The following is an 18,137-nucleotide window of genomic DNA, read 5'->3' as shown; positions in this document are numbered from 1 at the left end:
TGACCTCTGCCCTCCTCATGACCTCTGCCCTTCCTCATGCCCTCTGCCCTTCCTCATGCCCTCTGCCCTTCCTCATGCCCTCTGCCCTTCCTCATGCCCTCTGCCCTTCCTCATGCCCTCTGCCCTTCCTCATGCCCTCTGCCCTTCCTCATGCCCTCTGCCCTTCCTCATGCCCTCTGCCCTTCCTCATGCCCTCTGCCCTTTCTCATGCCCTCTGCCCTTCCTCATGACCTCTGCCCTCCTCATGACCTCTGCCCTCCTCATGACCTCTGCCCTTCCTCATGACCTCTGCCCTCCTCATGACCTCTGCCCTCCTCATGCCCTCTGCCCTTCCTCATGCCCTCTGCCTTCCTCATGACCTCTGCCCTCCTCATGACCTCTGCCCTCCTCATGCCCTCTGCCCTTCCTCATGACCTCTGCCCTTCCTCATGACTCTGTTCAAATGTACTATCTGAAGAGAGGCCAGCCCTCAGAAGGCATCCCCAGATACTCACTTATTCTCCTCAGGTCTGGCCCCCAGATATCCACCTTGCTCACTTTCCATTTGTTGAATATGTTTCCTCCCTGATTGTACACTTTGTATAGTCAAGGACTTCATGATATTCACACCAGAAAGTGTTTGTCAGAAAGCATATGCCTAGCGCACAGTGGCAGAAGGAATCTACTGGAACAGACACTGAGGGCTTCCACGTTTGTCCAGACGTTATACTTAGGTCTCAACTCAATTTTTTTTCCATTCAGGCCTGTTGTATCCTGTGCTCATAACAACAAATCAAATTTTACTTCCACTACTCTTAATATACACAATAAAAATAAAAGATGAAGCTGCAGATATAAATCATCGATGGAGCACCAACTCAAGCCCCTGGGTTCAGTCCTCAGCACCACACACACACATACTCACACACACATACACACATACACTCACCCACACATACACATACACACACACTCACACACTCACACACACATACACACAGACTTACACACACTCACACATACATACACAGACACACTCACACATACATACACACACACTCACCCACACACACTCACACACTCACACACACATTCACACACACCCACACACACTCACAAACACACTCATACACACACATACACACCCGTTCAAACATACACACTCACACCAGGATTTACTTCTATGAACCTTTTCTATTGTAACTAACAGAAAACTACTCTTCCCTTACTTTGTGTTCACAATCTCTAAGTATATCTCTGTACATTTTCTAGAGCCATGAATGTTTTGTTAGACAAAGCCACACATATGAGAAAGACAGGATCTGGGTGGGATAAGATTTTACTGTCACTCTACCCCTCTCCCTATAATAGTTAAACTTTGAGCCAACTGCTTGTAGTGAGCAAAAGGTTTATCAAGACCCACAAAGAAATCTGCAACTTTTCATCCAGGAATTATACTCCATAGAACTATCCTAAGGAAGCCTTTGTGAATTGGAAGTAAATTGAGTAATCAAACATGAAAGTAATGTTAATCACTGTGAATATTTAAAATCTACCATAACAAAATGGAAAAATATAAGCATGCAACAGTAGGGAAGTGGCTAGCCTCTGAGAAAACCCAGGAATGGCATACATACACACACAGGATGCTGATCAAAGCCACAGCGGAGTGATTGTGGTGCGACAAGTAAACATAAAACAAATACATTCATACAGTTTTATGTAAAAATTATTTTAAAATCTGAAAAAAAAGTACTGACAAAAATGTATTGTATAATTTTATGCAAAAAATGCTTAAAATCTGTACATTTATCTTTGTTTTGTAAAATAAAGTTGTTTAAAAAAAAACATAAGGCAGATCATGCTTTATAAGAACTTTCTACGTTTATAAAGTGTGACAATTAACTATAAAATGTCAGTTCAAAAGTTTTAAAACTGCCAAATATTCGAAGTAAGTTTACATTTAACAAATGCATGAAAAAATTATTTGAACTTTTGTCCTCCAATTCATAGATGTTATTCCATGTGTGTATTAATGAAAATAAGCATTAAAATTAAACATAGCTCATGCTTTAAAGCTGAACAAGGCTAAAACCTTGCCATCTAGTGACAAGCTTATATCAATAAAAAGGTTACAAAACATTTGTGAAATTAGAGATATCAAGTAAAAACTAGTTACTAATATATTGAGAAAATAATAAACAAATATACTCATTTTTAAAACATAAGGAATAAAATCTACTGATATGTTCGATATGTTACTTTATTCACCAGCATATTACAATCCATTTTATAGAACCCTACATTACAAAACCAATCTACTTATATAAATACTGGTTAAAAAAAAAAAAAACCTATGCTTAAAATTTCAAATAAGTTAGCCCTTTCTGTCATGTATTTTGATACATGGTGGTTATGAGTTATTTACTCTAAGTTCTACTTTCGGCTTATTGCTCATGTCAAGCGATTCATGCATTCTTAATTTGTATGAAATGTTTAGAACATTGAATAGTGTCCCCTGCTTAAAAGCCACGTCCTAATTCTCCACATCTGCGAGTATCACTTGGCATTGCAAACATGGTAAGGAGCCTTGATAGGAGGAATCTGTGTGTGCAGCCATGCACACTTATGAGACAGGGGCAGGAGAGAGAAGAGGGAAGTGTAGGGAGAGAAAGTCTGGGGAAGACAGAGACTGGAGAGCAGGAATTGAAATGAAGCCAATAGGAAATTGACCTGAGTTAGGTGGGAAACTAGAGGGAAGAGACTGAACTCTCCTCAAGCATCCGGAAGCAATACAAACAGTCCTTCAAGTTGATTTCAACTCTACAGGGCTCTGATTTTCATCTTAAGAGGCATTGCATAGTAGGCATGTTATCTCAGGCCTTAAGTCTGTTAGACTTTATTATAAGTCTATTTTTATAGCAGCAATATTAAAGCCAGACAAAATACTTATTTGAATATATTATGTTCCAATGTGTTGAATTAATATGTAAAATATGTATACTGTCCTTGAAATAAAGATGTATTATTTACACATATGTGTATGTGTGAATCTATAAACAGCCACAACATAAAAGATATACATGCACACATATACACATATATGTTGTTTATATATACAATAATTTGACATTAACCGTACATTTCACCCATGTTGCAAATCTCTAAGCATGAGATGGCCTTCTGCTCATCTTAAGAAATATAGAGCTCTACAAGCTTGCAGCTAATTATAATACACAACTGTATTCTGGGCCACAGAATGGGGACAGTTTCTAGGGTGATTCTGGGTTCCCCAGGAGTGCAGATCCGCTGAGTAGTTAAGACTCTCCAACTCCACTGTAACTATCGTGGGCTTTCCTCAAACCATGTTACTCTTAATCCCAGACACTCATTTTTTAAAAATATATGTTAATTATTTATCACAGAAAAAACTTTCAAAATAAATACGATCCTAAAGACTTTGATACTTTGTCTTGAATTGCAGTAAAGCAATAAACGTAAGGTATACACAACTGTGAGTATAAACACAGTTCATAACACTCCAAGAAAAAGGGAGATTAGATCAAGCTGGTCATGGAACATGTGTGCCATCAACCTGTGGAAGGGGTGCTGAGCTCCGGCAGAAGAAATTGGAAAAAATCAAGAGGGGGGGAGAAACTGTCAAATACAAATCGCATGTGAAAATATCATCATGAATTACAATACTTCAAGTGCTAATTTTAAGAGGAAAAAAATCCAGTTTTCTGAAATTAAAATAATGACAAAAACCAGTGTTATAGCTGCGTGTTTATCCAGTGCACTGGGCAAGCTCCGTACCACTAAGGCACGTGCTCCACCCACATGTCAGCCTCCTTTGTTAGTAACTTGCTAAACTTCGGAGATCTGCTACACCATCCCGGAATACAAGGACTAAATGCAAGATCAAAGATATGAATTATCTTTATCAAAGTGTCTCGAGGATATTTTAATAGGAATTTTAATTTGCATAAGGCAAGTCCTTTTGAAAAGCTGGTGTCCTTCGTATGGCCATTTGAGGGCTAAGCTGACAGCCGCTTTCAGGAATGGCCTGAAAAAATAAATTCCTCCAGTCCTTTAGGACCACTGAAAAATGGAAAATCCATTTTTGGCTTATACTACGTATTTTTGAGGGTGCACTTGCAGGTCATGCCCCTGAGCAGATAATTGATCTGGAGCACCTCACCTCGTGCCCTCACCTTTAAACTGAGCCTCCACAGTCCTCAGGAAAACTTGCTTCCCTTTTTAATGAGATTTTGAGATTATGATGTAATTTCATCGCTTCCCGCTCCTTTCTCTCGCTCTGATTTTATATGTAGTTAGTGACCTTAGCCCTGTTGTTGACCCTTAACATATTCTGGTAGGAGTTTCCCTTATACATTTGTTTTGACTATATTACCATGATACATTAAAAGGTTACATTAGCAGCTCAACAGGAAGATAACTGTTCAGTACATTCTATTCCTACTTTTAAAGACCTAAAGATATAGCAATTAATAGGACTCAAAGTTTTTAAAACATAGCTGGACTTTATAGTATCAAAATGTGAAACAAATTTATTTTAGAACCTAGATGATTGGCTACTGCACTGTCGGGGGTGGGGCCTGGCAGCCTGGTAGAGTTCAGGGTGCTCTTGAGAAGTGGCTGGCAGGCAGGGACAGTTCACCGGTCCACACACTCAGCTCAGTCCCCTGCTTGCTTCTCAGAGGTGACAGCGGCCTGTGACCACCCATGTGTCAGTGGTCCTGGGGACATGCTGTTCTGCACCCTAACTGTCCCTCTTCAAACAGGACCTGCCCACACACGCAGGAAACCCAGGGATGGTTAGAGAGCTCAGAGTTAGAGAATATTTGAGAGTGAAGATTGAAACATCTTAAGAGAATTTTCATATTTTCATCAAATCTAAGCTACAGTGGTAGAAGACAATAGAAGTCTCTAGAAACTCTGGGGCCACCCCATCCCACCCAGTGCCGAATGTTCTTGGTTGTACAGGGTTCAGCAATGTGACCCTCTTAGAAAACAGCTGCTTCCCCTGGAGAGCAGAGATGGCAGTGCTTAGAAGATGCAGTGAGTTCACATCTAATGTAAAACCATGCATAAGACATGCTAAGCATCATCAACGTGAGCTATGCACATACAAATGCATACAGGACTCAGGACAAAGAGCGATGTTAATGTCAATCTCTAAAAAGCCAGACATATCTTTGACTTCACACATGTATTGTGGTTTATTGGATTCTTGAGATAGAATTACCATAGGAAGGAATTTACAGAAAATAGGAAACAGGCTATTTAAGAATGATGAAGTGGCTTTTAAAATGCAATAGAAAGAAAACACACAAGCTGAAAATACATGTGTAATTCTCTGACAAGAAGAAAGGGAAATTTAGAATCCTTCCAGAATCATCCATCCGATTGCCCAGCTTTGGCAGTAGCAATGACCAAATCAGCTTCCACGCACAGGTACAGCAGCATGTCACCTCACTGGCTGTACTTACCCTCTTCCTCCAGCCCAGCCAGGCCTGCTTCGCCCTGGAGCTGACTGTTAGCCCTCACCTCTGAAGAAGCAGCCCGCCTGGGCTCCTTGGGTTCACTCTCCGATAAAGCCTGGGTACCCTTAGTTGGTTTTCCCTCGGAAACATGCATACTGCTGGGCTCTGTCAACCACGGTCCAGCATCCCCATCGAGTTTTGTGATTTCTTGCTCTTCGATCTCAGTTGTTAAGTACTCCTCAGCTGGAAAGTGTGATTTTCCTGGGTCATTGTTTTCCCGAAGATCCTGAGAAGAGGAACTTCTGGTGGAACTCCCCCCTTCGCTGTTTGTGGAGTCGGCTTCCCTGCCCACTTCCGGAGACTCTTCTTCACTTTCACTTGAGTAGGGGTGACTTCTAGATGAGATTGATGACGTGGTTTTAACGTCTACAAAAACAACAACAACAAAAATAATGTTTGTGTTATATCCTGAATCTGTCAGCTGATATGGATCGATATTCGGAAATAACCATATTAAACCTTTAACAAATGTTAGGGGAAATTGTTCACTTTCTCAGTGTATTCTCTATGACTAGCATAATGAAAGAAATGGCTGATCTGTAAACCACAAAGCTTTTTTGTTTTGTTTTGTTTTGTTTTTATCTATGGGGTCTTGGTTTTGTTTTCTCTTATTTTGACATGGTGTCTCATTATGTAGTCTGCACAGCCCTCACTTTCCAAGTGCACCAGCTTCTACCTCCCAAGTGATGCTATTACACGTGTGCTCCCCCTATCCAGCTTACGAACCAGGAAAGATGTCAATAGACCACATTCCACTGAGAACCAACTCCGGGTTTGACTTGTCTCTGTGAACCTTTATAATGGCTATATGGATTTTCAATACTTTTGAATAATGTTTTTTTTAATAAGAACACATTAGTTCCTTCTCCTGGTTAGTCACATTGGTAATTTCAGTTATTTTATCTACTGTAAAACCTACCATCCTAGAATGTTCTGGTGTCTGAGAAGTATCTCAGGCAGTTTCCTTTTTAAAATCTTGCTTATAGGGACTCTAAAGTCCTTTTAAAAGGAAGCTGTCTGAGGGAAGACATGGAGTACAGGCTCCGGGAGAAAATCCTAGGGGAATTAGGAAGCCAGACAAGGATGGGAGATGATCCACCAAAGAGATGTCTCAAAAAAGCAGCTCAGCTGAAACCATAAGAACTTCAGAAGTAAGAGTCGCCCTAGAAGGATATGATAAAATTAAGACAGAGCTGGGCTTTCACACATTGAACCATCAAGATGTTGACTATGGAGAACCCTAGGAGGATATAAACTCCATGCTTTCTCTGGGCATTTTATGCCCAAGGGTAAAGAAATTCCAGTTAAGGCAATCCTTGAAGAAGTCAGGGAGAGAAGCCAGGAGGCAGACCACAGAGCAAAAATCAGTGGCCCAAGCTGAACTCCCAGATGGAACCACGGGTACATCCTAGAAACATATAGTAGTCAAAAATGGCTTACACCTGACCCAACAAGGCTTTTGGAAGCTCCCAAGAATTAACACACGTTGACTCTATGTCAGGAAAAGGTGCTGTGTAGAAGTCCCTCTTACATTATGTTGTTTCAGATGCTCTTACATTACGATGTTTCAGATGGGAGAAACACAAAGTTAGTGTTTGCTTTCTAAAACAATTGCTCTGAACTTATAATCATTTCATAAGAATAATACTTTCCCTTGGTGAGCTATTAAGGACCAAGCATTAGTATAAACTCTATCAAGTGAGTCGCCAGTGCTTCTAGTTTTCCAGCTCATTTGTTGATTTCCTCTATCACTGTGTGACAGCCACACAGATGCCTGGGCTAGCTAATGTGCAGCTAGCGATGAAAACTAACTAAATAAAAACACAGGTCTTTCCTTTGTCTTCTCCCTGTCCCTCTGGCTCTGCCAGATCCCTGTGGCTCATCTTAGCATTCTAAGTACAGTCATGGAGACATACCAACATTCCTGAGGAGGTGCAAATGAGGCTCCAAGTGCTCAAAGTCACAGGGAGCACAAGAGAGCCCTCTGGACCATGGGCCCCCTGCTCTGCCTTCTATATCTGCACCTGCCGCCTCCCTGTAAAGAGCCCAGAATGCAAGGGGATCGACCACTGTCTTATTTGCACCAATCTACAGACTTTGAGTCTATGCTCAGCAGTTCTTGTAAATGCTTCACACAGTCTTAAAAGAGCAACAACTCATCTGTATCAGCGGTCCTGTGGATGGCTCTACCTGATGCACTGCGAGCTGGGAGATGATATTTAGCTGGTTCAGGGACCCCAGGAATGCATCTACTGCCTGAATATCTATCAGCAGGATGATTCCCACTTCGGGTTCTGTGAGCCGTTCACATGGTAATAAACAGCTACCCCATCTATCTTTCTCTAGTAGCTTCTTTTAGTTTTACTATCTTATTTCAAGAGGCTGACAATTCGTCATGGTTCAATTTTGAGTAAGGTCAGTAAAGAAAGAGGGGGAGCTGAGAGGTTTCAACATGGCAAGTGGACCTGACGTCTGATACGAACTCATTTCCCTTTTCACATGTCTCCCTCATCTGGTGGTGTAATTTACACACTCTAGCTTCTTGTTCCCATTTCTATACAGACCCTGGGGTAACATGGGGCTTAGAGAAAAAGCTTCAGGATCATGCAATGGGATTTCCACCATGAAGTGTATTATTTTTCCTATTAGAAGTAAAGCATAATTTATATAAAACGTTCATATAAAGCAATCTTGAGGACATATTTGAAACTGTCTGTCATTAGAATAGAAAGGCTATTGCAGGCATAGAGTAAAGCAACAGGCGTTTGTCACACAAAGTCTCTTCCCAGTCCTGTTGCTGAGAGACACAGTTGCTGGTCTTACCCAGGAAAGGATGTGCCCTCCGTGCTTGAGGCTCTGCCAAAGACAACTGCATGGTCCCCACTGTTTCAAGTCCCTAGCAGGATCATTGCTTTGGACATTCTATCATTCAGTCCCCATCTCTCCTTTTTCTGTGTCATTAATAATACCGACTGACTACGTGGGCTCAGCCACCCATAAATGCTGAGAGCATCCCATGTGCCAGAAAATGCTCTGCAAAGCAAAGAAAGCTGTGCCGGGGCTTCTGTATAGAGCGGAAGCTCTCTGGTGACTATCCATTGGCTCTCATTTGCAGAAGAGATGGATAACTGCACTGTTGATCAGGTGCCGGTTCATTTTCCTAGTAGTGCCATGGAGACCTCAGAAAGGGTTGCTGCCTTCTTCACTCTCCACCATCAGCACCTGCATGGTCTGTCTTACCAGTGACAGGAGGGGGCTGGGTTTCAGCAATCCCCACTCTTCAGTACGGAGCATGCTTTAAAGTCCGCTGCTTCCTCATAGTCCTGGTCTTTACCTTGCTCTGTTTGTTGTTGTTGCTTAAATTAGAATCTTAGATATCTTAACTAATTTTGATTAAAACTTTATATCAAGCCCATGGAGCCCAACCACGTAAAACCTATGCCTCTTTCAGCTGTAACACTATTGGCATTTTCTTACTTTTAAGTTTAAGAATTCAAAATAAAGACTTCATGAGTGACACTCCTATTTTCTTCAGATGTGTCCAGGACATGAGTCCAGAACATCCTACTGCGACTCCTGTTTAGACTCACGAGTTTGGGAACTGCTGTTTGGGAACTGCTGTATCTGATAGCAGGTATCAGGGGTGAACTCTCCACAGAAAACACCTAATGAGACAAGTAACTGATACTCAGTGAACATTCTAGAACAGTGGTTCTTAACCGTCCTAATGCTGCAACCTTCGAATCCACTTCCTCGGGTTGTGGTGAAGCCCATGAAATTATTTTCATTGCTACTTCATAACTGTATTTTTGCTACTGTTATGAATCATAACATGAATATTTGACATGCAGCATATCCTATGCCTGTGCGTGCTGTAGCCTGCTTGTCGAGACCCACTGTTCTAGAATCGATGGAGACTTTAAAATGTAGAAATACAAATTAATCTGATAGATAAGCCAATCATTTGTCCCAAGAGCAAGCACATGACCATCAGAAGATAATTATCACTCACTGAAATATTTCAATCCACCAGAGAGATAAATGTATCCATGACCTTATGAGGACATGTTTACTGACAGCACAGCGCCAACAAGAAGGGCTCCAGACTGTGTAGACACCTTTACACTCTGACTGAACGTGCTCAGCTTTGTAGTGAATACAGCAGACAGACCATAACAATCACAAGACACACTGTTCCGCCTACACCTCCATGTATTTGTGTGTTGATCTGGTCAATCAACCTTCCTTTGGAACTGTACTAAGTCACAGCATGACTACTTGGACCACATGGGTTCAGAAATATAAAAGCTGTGCCACATGCTTCTGTTCCCAGCATGTGGGAGGCTGAGACAGAAGGATCTCAAGTTCAAGGCTAGCCTCAGAAACATGGTAAGATCATGCCTCAAAACTGTAGAGAGCGAATTCATTTGATGGTATTTTGTGTAAACTGATCAATGGCGAATTTAACTATCTTTTAAAATCTGTGGCTTCCTACTCCAGCAATCATGTTATTAAGAAATCGCTAACTGTGGCTTAGCAGATAAGAGCACTTGCTGCTCTTGCGGATGCTTTGGGGTTTGTTTCCAGCACCCACTTAGCAATTTACAATGACTATAATTCTAGTTTCAGGGCATCCAAAGCCTTTTCTGATCTCTAGAGGTACCAATTAGGTACCATGTACTTACATACATGTAGGCAAACACCCAAACATATAATATAAAAACAAAAAGAAAACAAATAACTATGCAAGAATTACACATAAACTCTGTCCAGACATCATGGAAATCTCCTTATAACTCTCCCCATCCGGCTGTGGGCACCATACACCACAAGCTCAGTACACGGCAAATACACATGCCAAATACAGTGTCAGTACAGAGGACCTTATCATGTGCTTCAAGTTCACAAGTAGTCAAACCAATATAATCAAAGTACATAGTGTGAGTATATGAAACTCTCAAAAATGTATTCAAGCAAGTAAAATCCAAAGCTGGAAGAACTTGATGTCGAGTAAACAATTTTTTGTGACTGAGATGTTTCGGTCTTTGACATCTACTTCCTCAGATTGAAAAAATGCGTGAATAAAGGCTTTCTTGGGAGATAAAGATGCTTCCAGTCTGACTCTATGAGCAGTCTGAGAACCAGTGCATCTGTCTCTTGATCTCTAGACTCTTTGATGTCTCTTCTCTCTCATGAGGAATTACTCCGCCTTTACCTCTTCACAGGCATTATTAGCCCAAGTGTCCATGAAACGTGTATTCCTAGTCACAGGGCGCTTCCCCATCAGAATGACAGCATCCATCTTCCACAATACACGTTCTGCTGGTAAGTTAGGTCCGGGGTTGCAAACGCAAATGTGGGGAGCAGAGCTGTCATTCCTTTTAAATGGCAGGAAGCTGTACACACCGTTCCTGGAGCAGGGTCTTCTCTTAGTCGGCTATTCTCCGTCACTCATGAGCCACAAGACTGTGTTCATCAAAGTGATCGAGTGGAGTCGTTAGCTGGCAGTTTGAGCAGGGCTGACTTGCCAAGAGAGTGACAGTCTGGGCAACTGTTTGCCGCTGGGAACAGGTGCAGGCAGGGCTCGAATGAAACACATCCAAATTCGAGCAGCAGGCCTCTTAACCATGTCAATAAAAGGGACAGGTGGGTGTCTGGGACTCAGGGCCCGAGCTGTGCCTTTTACACATTTGTAGGTAAAATGCTGTGTTTTCTGTGAAATCCACCATGATGTTTGTCATTTTTAATAAATGCTATGTGCTAGCCAGATAAAACCACTAACTCGGATGCTTCTCAGACACACAGGCATACTGTTGAGCAACACAAAGGAACGTGACTGAAAAAAAGGGTCAGAAGACAGGAGACCTCCAGGGAACAGGCGCGCAGTGACATTACATTTCAGAGCAATGTTGAGGTGGCAGTGTACATGTACACCCAGGATGCAAAGAGGCCTTGGAAAGAACGTTTGATAATTCCATTACTGAAACGGGAAGAAATGAGAGCATGCCGGTTCAGTTCTGCCTCGTACATTCCCAGCATCTTGACCTTGGCCATACCTAAAACATTTGTTTTGCCCCTATGTAAATAAAAGAAACTCTACATAACTTTTTAAAATGAATATTCCAAGAACCACTATCATGAAAATTAATCAGAGATCACAAGAGTACTCAAAGTACTTTGGAAGGCATTTTTACAAAACCTCTTATGATACTATCTCTGTGAGAAAAACAAAACTGCACCCCATCCTGGCTTCCTTAGCATGGTTTGTTGCTGTTAGTTTGGTTGATTTGAGAAACAAAATACACAGGAATGTCTGTAAACTGACCCACTACAGAATAGGGTCCACAGGCTTAGCTCAGGCACTGCAGTGGGCAGAATCACTATGAGGGGACCTCACAAGGCTTAGGAACAGAAAGGGACATTTATGCATGAAGACAAACGTCAATCTAGGAAAATTTAAAAACATCATTTTTATCTCTTTTGTAAAAACAAACCAGGCAAAAGACGAAAACAGAGGTAGGAAAAATTCAAAACGCCTCTGAGCGCTAAAACCCCCCAAAAGAAAACAAACTCTTTTCATTGGGTTGAAATGTTGTTTAAATTTTAGGTATGTAGATAATATTGGATTTTGAAAATGTGTGTTTTCTACAAAGCACAAGTTTGGACCCAAATTGCAGTTCTTACTGGCTTTGGGATTATTTAATTTCACTATTTGCAAGCTTATGTGTTGTGAAATGTAGATAAAGGGGAATGTAATTGCTTCTCAGGTTGTCTGAGGTAAATGAGGTAATGCCTGCAGCACGCTCAGTGTGGGGCCCCGCACATAAGGGTCCTAATAAACAGGAATCAGCTCAGGAGCAAAGGCACGGCCTCCACAGGGTGCTTTCCAGGCCCTAACATTAGAAACTGTCTAGTAGTTTGAAGGAAGTGGAATTATAAACTAAGTATGTACCCAGAATGGAGCTGATTACTTCATTCCTTTTGGACTAGCTTAATAATTCCCAAATTCAAAACTTGATAATTTTATATCGAAAATAATTTGGAATAAAAAGAATATTTTTAAAAGTCAGCAACTTGAAAAGTCACCAAATGTGACCTAATTCTCAAATTACAAATTTCAAAGCCATGTAGACTTAAATGTGTAAGAATCATTATTATTATTGATAAAGGGCAAGAGGTGCCAAAAGCAACAAATCATAAACCAAATACTTGTATCCAATAAAACAGAAAATGCTTCACTGGAAAGACAAACGTAAGCAAACTACAATCTTTTAACAAGCCTTCCTAGCTAAAATAACCTTTATTTAAAGAAGCCACAGACCCTTCTGTGAACTTAGTAGGTCTACATCTTCTGTTCATGGCAGAATTATAAAGAAATGAAAAGAGATAAGCAGCCCAAAGCGATTAGAACCCTTTTAACAAGCAGAAGTTGCTGAGCTTAGGTTAGGGGATCCTCAGAGCAGCCTCCCATGCAGGAGCCTTTTTCTCCACCCTCAGAGCTGGCTCTGCCATTACTGTCACAGGGAACTGACAGGCACCCTATTGTGAGCTTCTCTCTGTCAGCCTCCATGTCCCAAAGGGATTTTAGGAAGCCCAGAGAAATCAGAAGCACGGGCATCCAGAATAAAGGACACACTAATAAAGCACACTAAAGTCGTCCTTCCTCCAGCTGCCTGAGCCAGGAATCAGGGTCAGTCTGGCTGCAAGCAGTTATTGTGTGTTACCCATCAGTCACACTACATAGGACCCCTGGAAACGACGAGGGGACCTACTCTCAGAACCCCCACCACACTGTGAATCTGTGCCATTAGTAACTCTTAATAAATCTGTTACCCAAGAGGACAACCTGCCTCAGCATCTTTCTGGAATACCGCCAAACCAGGAGCTACTTCAAGTGTGAGCATGTGTGGACATGTGTGTGGATGTGCATGTGGGGGGGGGGGTTCTATACTGAAATATTTTGAGATAAAAGGATGTAATAACTTCTTACCTACACAGAAAACAAGTCAGCACAAGCCTAATCTGACATCTTGCCAAAAGTCTCCAAACTGGGGAGAACAAGCTAAGAAACATCTCTGCAATTCAGAAATGCACTGAGGGGTGGCTGGCTGGGACTCTTGGGTTAGGAAGCCACACGTCTGCCTTATTAACGAAAGGCGAGCTCTCGTCACCATGTGGTACACTCTGCAACCTGCCTTGTCTGTCTTCTTCGCTGTCCGAAGATCCAGTATCCTCATACTTCTCGCTGCTGTGAGCATCTGGTGCCTTCTCTGAAGAGACATCAATCGCCTTTTCAGGGTTCCTGTTATCTTTTTCACCTGTGGTGGGTGACATGGATCTTACACTCATCTGGTCATCAGCCTGGTCCTCTTCCTCCACCTTCTCATCTTGCTTTTCCTCGTCTACTTCGAAATCTTCTTCATATTCTGAAAGAAGAGACTGCACTGTAACAATGAACACGGAAGCCTGGATGCTTCACCTACTTCCCTCTGACGGGAACCCAGCTCCATTGTCTTCTGGCTCCCAGGCCTTTCTCTGCTGCTTTTTCATGCGGTTATGAAGCGGGGATGACTAATAGAAAGTGGTCAAAGGCTGCAATCAGCTACACACAACAGCACAGAAGAAGTGAAGCCCAAAATGACAGGGCTGGAATCTAATAGAGGCTCATTTACAAATGGACACCATTACCCACAGTGACCAAATGGAAAGGGGGAAGCTTTATGTGAGAGAATAAATTAGAGCTAAATTAAAAATGAGAAAAACAGGATCACAATAATAGAAGTTAATCTGGAGACCCAGTGAGGTCATATTTCATATAAAGATTGTTCAAAATATTTGGATATCACTCTAATTAATAGTGAAGTGGAAAAATTCAATTAACCACATCCAAAGGACCTGAGAGATAGCCTATGAATATCATGTTGAGAACCAAATGGACGATGGGCAAAGCCCTAAAGATGATTTTAGAGCTGAGGCAGAAGAGAAACCATGTAAAGTGTTCATTTCTACAATGCACAAAAAATTACAACTCAAGAATAAAAACTCTACGAAATAGAACATCGCTGTCACAGCCTCAAATTTACTTCATTCCCTACAGGGACAGAGCAAATTTGTATCAGGGAAAGCAAATTGTCACATCGTATAAACTCCAGCTGTCTCTCGTGGTTATAATTTTTCACCTCTCATATTTAATTGTTTCCTCTTAATTCACCACCCAAACTTAAAAATCTCACAGTGACAGCAGACCCAAGACAGACAGCAAGAGGCTCTCATGCAGAACCAATTAAGCAAGGAAAAAAAATTATCCTCAAGCTAAAAGACAGAAGGAAATAAAGGTTTCCCAATGTCTGTGTGCTTTTGCTACCAGACACTTCCACTTCTCTGTGGTGGGGCCTCCTGGGTAATGCACCTGAGAACTGCCCACCCTCTACAATCACAGAAAGCTAACTTTGAAATGAGGGTCCTATGCGCAGAGAATGTTTCCTTTGTGAAAACAAGAGTTAGGTAAAAGATTAGAACACAAGTGTGCACACAAGATGGCTGCCGTGAGATCTGTACACTTAAGGAATATTTTGAGAAATAACAGCAGAGAAGAAATGGTATGATAAGGGATTAGCTCATGTCTCAACACACAGAGTAAACAGGAGGAAAGAGACTCAGATTCAAACATTGCTGGGCAAGTTGCAGGATAAATTCTCCTCATATGATTTTATTTTTATGTGTATGTCATGTTGTATGTGTCATGTTATGTGTGTTACATGTGTAAATCATGTGTCACATGTATAAATCATGATGTATGTGTTATATGTGTCACATGTAGCATGTGTCACGTGAATGCATTATGGCATATGTCACGTGAATGGATCATATGTGTGGCATGTGTATGCCACATGGTCATCATGTAGTGTAACATGTGTGTCATATCGTGTGTGTCACATGAACGTAACATATGTGTGCCATGTGTGTATCATGTTGTGTGTGTGTGACATGTGTGTGTGTGACCTATTCAGGTGTCTACAGAAGCCATAGAGAGCATTAGATCCTCTATAGTTGGACTTCAGTTGTTGTGAGCCACCAGCGTAGGTGCTGGGAACTGAACTTGGGTACCTGGAAGAGCAGCCGGCACTCTTAACAGCTGGGTTATCTCTCCAGCCTCCGGGGCAATTTCATAACTGCTCACTAATAAACTACACCTCAAAATTTCCTATGTAAAAGAGAATAAAACTTCAAGAAAAGTCATGATAGTGATGGAACTCCAGCCACCAAGGACTCTCCGCTCTCTGCTGAGGAAGTGTGGTTTAGATCAATGGTGCTCTCACTGCATTCCACATGTGAGCGTTCACACGAAGGGTTTCTTAGTTAGGAATCATTAATTATGTGAAATGGTATCAAGAGCAGCTCCTACTTTATCCACGATTTAGCCGTGTGTGCTTTCGCTCTCCCATGCACAAATATAGTTAGAAAACAATAAGTGGGAATATTTGAAACATGTGTACAGGATTCAGCATGAATCACATCTGTGGCTTTAGAACTTGGTAGAACACTTTGGGACAAGGCTCAACCGATGAAGAGTAAACCTAAGTGAAATGGCATCAAAGAAATACTAGAGGTCAGCTTAGTGTGTGTGTATGTGTGTGTGTGTGTGTGTGTGTGTGTGTGTGTGTGCGTGCGCACTGTATGTCTGGCTGTGCACAACTGTGTGATGTGTGTGTGTATATGTGCATATGTGTGGACATGTGTGTAGGTATGTGTATGTCTGTGCACACAAGTATATGTGCATTGTATGGCTGTACATACTTGTGTGCATGTGTGTAGGTATGCATGGATATGTATGTGAGTGTGTGTAGTGTGCACATATGTGTGACTGTTTACACATGTATGCATATGTATGCACCTGTGTGTCTATGCACACATGTGTGTGAATATTTGTAGTACTTTCACTTGTATGTGGATGGCAGGTATTCTATTCTACCTCTCCCCCTTGTCATCCCTTCTCACTCTCCATCCTTTGAGGCAGGGTCTCTCATTGAACCTGCTAGCTGCTGGCTCCACCCTTCCACAGTGATGGGGTTACATGTGCATGTGACTATATCCAATTTTTACATGGGTTCCAGGAATTTGGATAGCAACTGCTCTTGCCCACTGAACCATCATCTCTCCAGTCCCACAAATATCTTATGTTGTATTATATGCTGTTCGTCACAAGATAAGTCTGACAGAACATGAGCGTAATGGAGTAACTCCATCTATAGCAGTGAACAGTAGTGAAGTATGCGGGTTTAGGGATCAGGGGGTCACATGTCCTGTACCCAGACAAACATCCCATAGCACTGGGCAATTTAACATCTTTCAGCTTCAGTTGTTTCATCCATGGCATGGGGTAGCACAGAGCTATGGTATTAGAAGCAGCAAGACTCAACCCAAGCCGTGAGCTATAGGTCATCAGGAACACAAGAATCAGTGGTAACAACGATTGCCACGGGGCAGTGGGGGAGCTGCTCTTAAATGAGACAAATCACCTTAAAGTGCTCTTATGTGGGGACAATACAAGTTAACAGAGGGTCTCAATTTAAACCAGAGAAACACAATAGCCACAATCAGGACAGGGACATAAAAGGGACATCCAGGGAAATCAGAAACAGCCTTGTATCCTATTTTTGACAGGTTTCTATGTTTCCCTTCAAAATACAAAATTTCAGCCCTGCCAGAGCATTGTGCTAACCCCTCCTTACCTCCAGGAAAGCTCAGTCCTTTCCAGTTACCAGCCTTCCATTTTCATCGGAGCACAAAACAAGCCACCTTTGTGTCACCTACTCATGGCTTAAATGGGAAGGACCTGGCAGATGTCTTTGAGCACGCTTCCTTTCATAGGGGCTGCTCAGCAATCCTGGGTTCTTCTGGAGCATTCAATTAGGAGGAGGGGCACCGGGTGAACAGATGTGGAGCAATGCCTCTGCCAGAATCTTTGCTAACCCGGCTCAGGCTATGCAACCAGCCAAGGCCAGTCCGAGAGCCGGGACCTGCTGCCAGTTCTCCCGGGCTCTTCATGGAATTGGCAGTTAAAGCCCATTGACTCAGCAACCTCGGGGTAAGGGCACTGCCAGAGCACCACCATGTTGGAAAAGAAAAGCAAGGGAAAGGGGTGAAGCCCGTTCTCTTCAAGCCCCAAGTCTAACAAGAGAGAGCGCTGGGAAGCAGCAATGCCCAATGCCTTAAAATTCCCACCCAGAGGCGGGAGAGAGCTAGGGACGATCATTACAGTCAAGATCTGTTAAAACAACATCGTCTTTGCCATCAACACACAAGACCCAGAACACCAGCCTTTCTCTGGGATTGTGGAAACCCTTGTGCAACAACATAAGATTAGAAAGAGGGTTCTAAAGCCACAACTTCCACAGAGAATGCAAACCTGTGGCTACTGCTCCTCTAATCCAGCCTTTGTGTTCAAGAGGTAAGGGGACACACTCTAGCACAAGTGGCCTTGTGTAGATTTATGTTAAGTCAATACATGATTGGACAGTAGAGAGGGAGGTGATGAAAAGGTATAAAAAATGAAGGAGGAAGAGAGATTGGAAAAAATCAAGATGAAGC

The 18,137-nt window shown here is 42.2% G+C and overlaps 1 protein-coding gene across 1 annotated transcript in view; it reads right to left on the bottom strand.

The window, feature by feature from the left end:
• ERICH3 (glutamate rich 3) overlaps positions 1-18,137 on the bottom strand; it is a gene marked incomplete at its 3' end in the record, with an annotated part of 94,203 nt that overhangs the window by 10,304 nt on the left and 65,762 nt on the right. The window contains exons 11-12 of the mRNA XM_080916058.1: positions 13,730-13,972; positions 5,480-5,912 (exon numbers count right to left, since the gene is read on the bottom strand). Of these exons, the coding sequence (XP_080772184.1) occupies positions 5,480-5,912; positions 13,730-13,972 (676 nt within the window). The remainder of the gene's footprint in view (positions 1-5,479; positions 5,913-13,729; positions 13,973-18,137) is intronic.

The sequence above is a fragment of the Micromys minutus genome (assembly GCF_963924665.1).
Source record: "Micromys minutus genome assembly, chromosome: 4".
NCBI classification, from domain to species: domain Eukaryota; kingdom Metazoa; phylum Chordata; class Mammalia; order Rodentia; family Muridae; genus Micromys; species Micromys minutus.
Note: the sequence above shows the minus strand (reverse complement) of the source record. Positions and strands in the feature narration are given on the sequence as shown.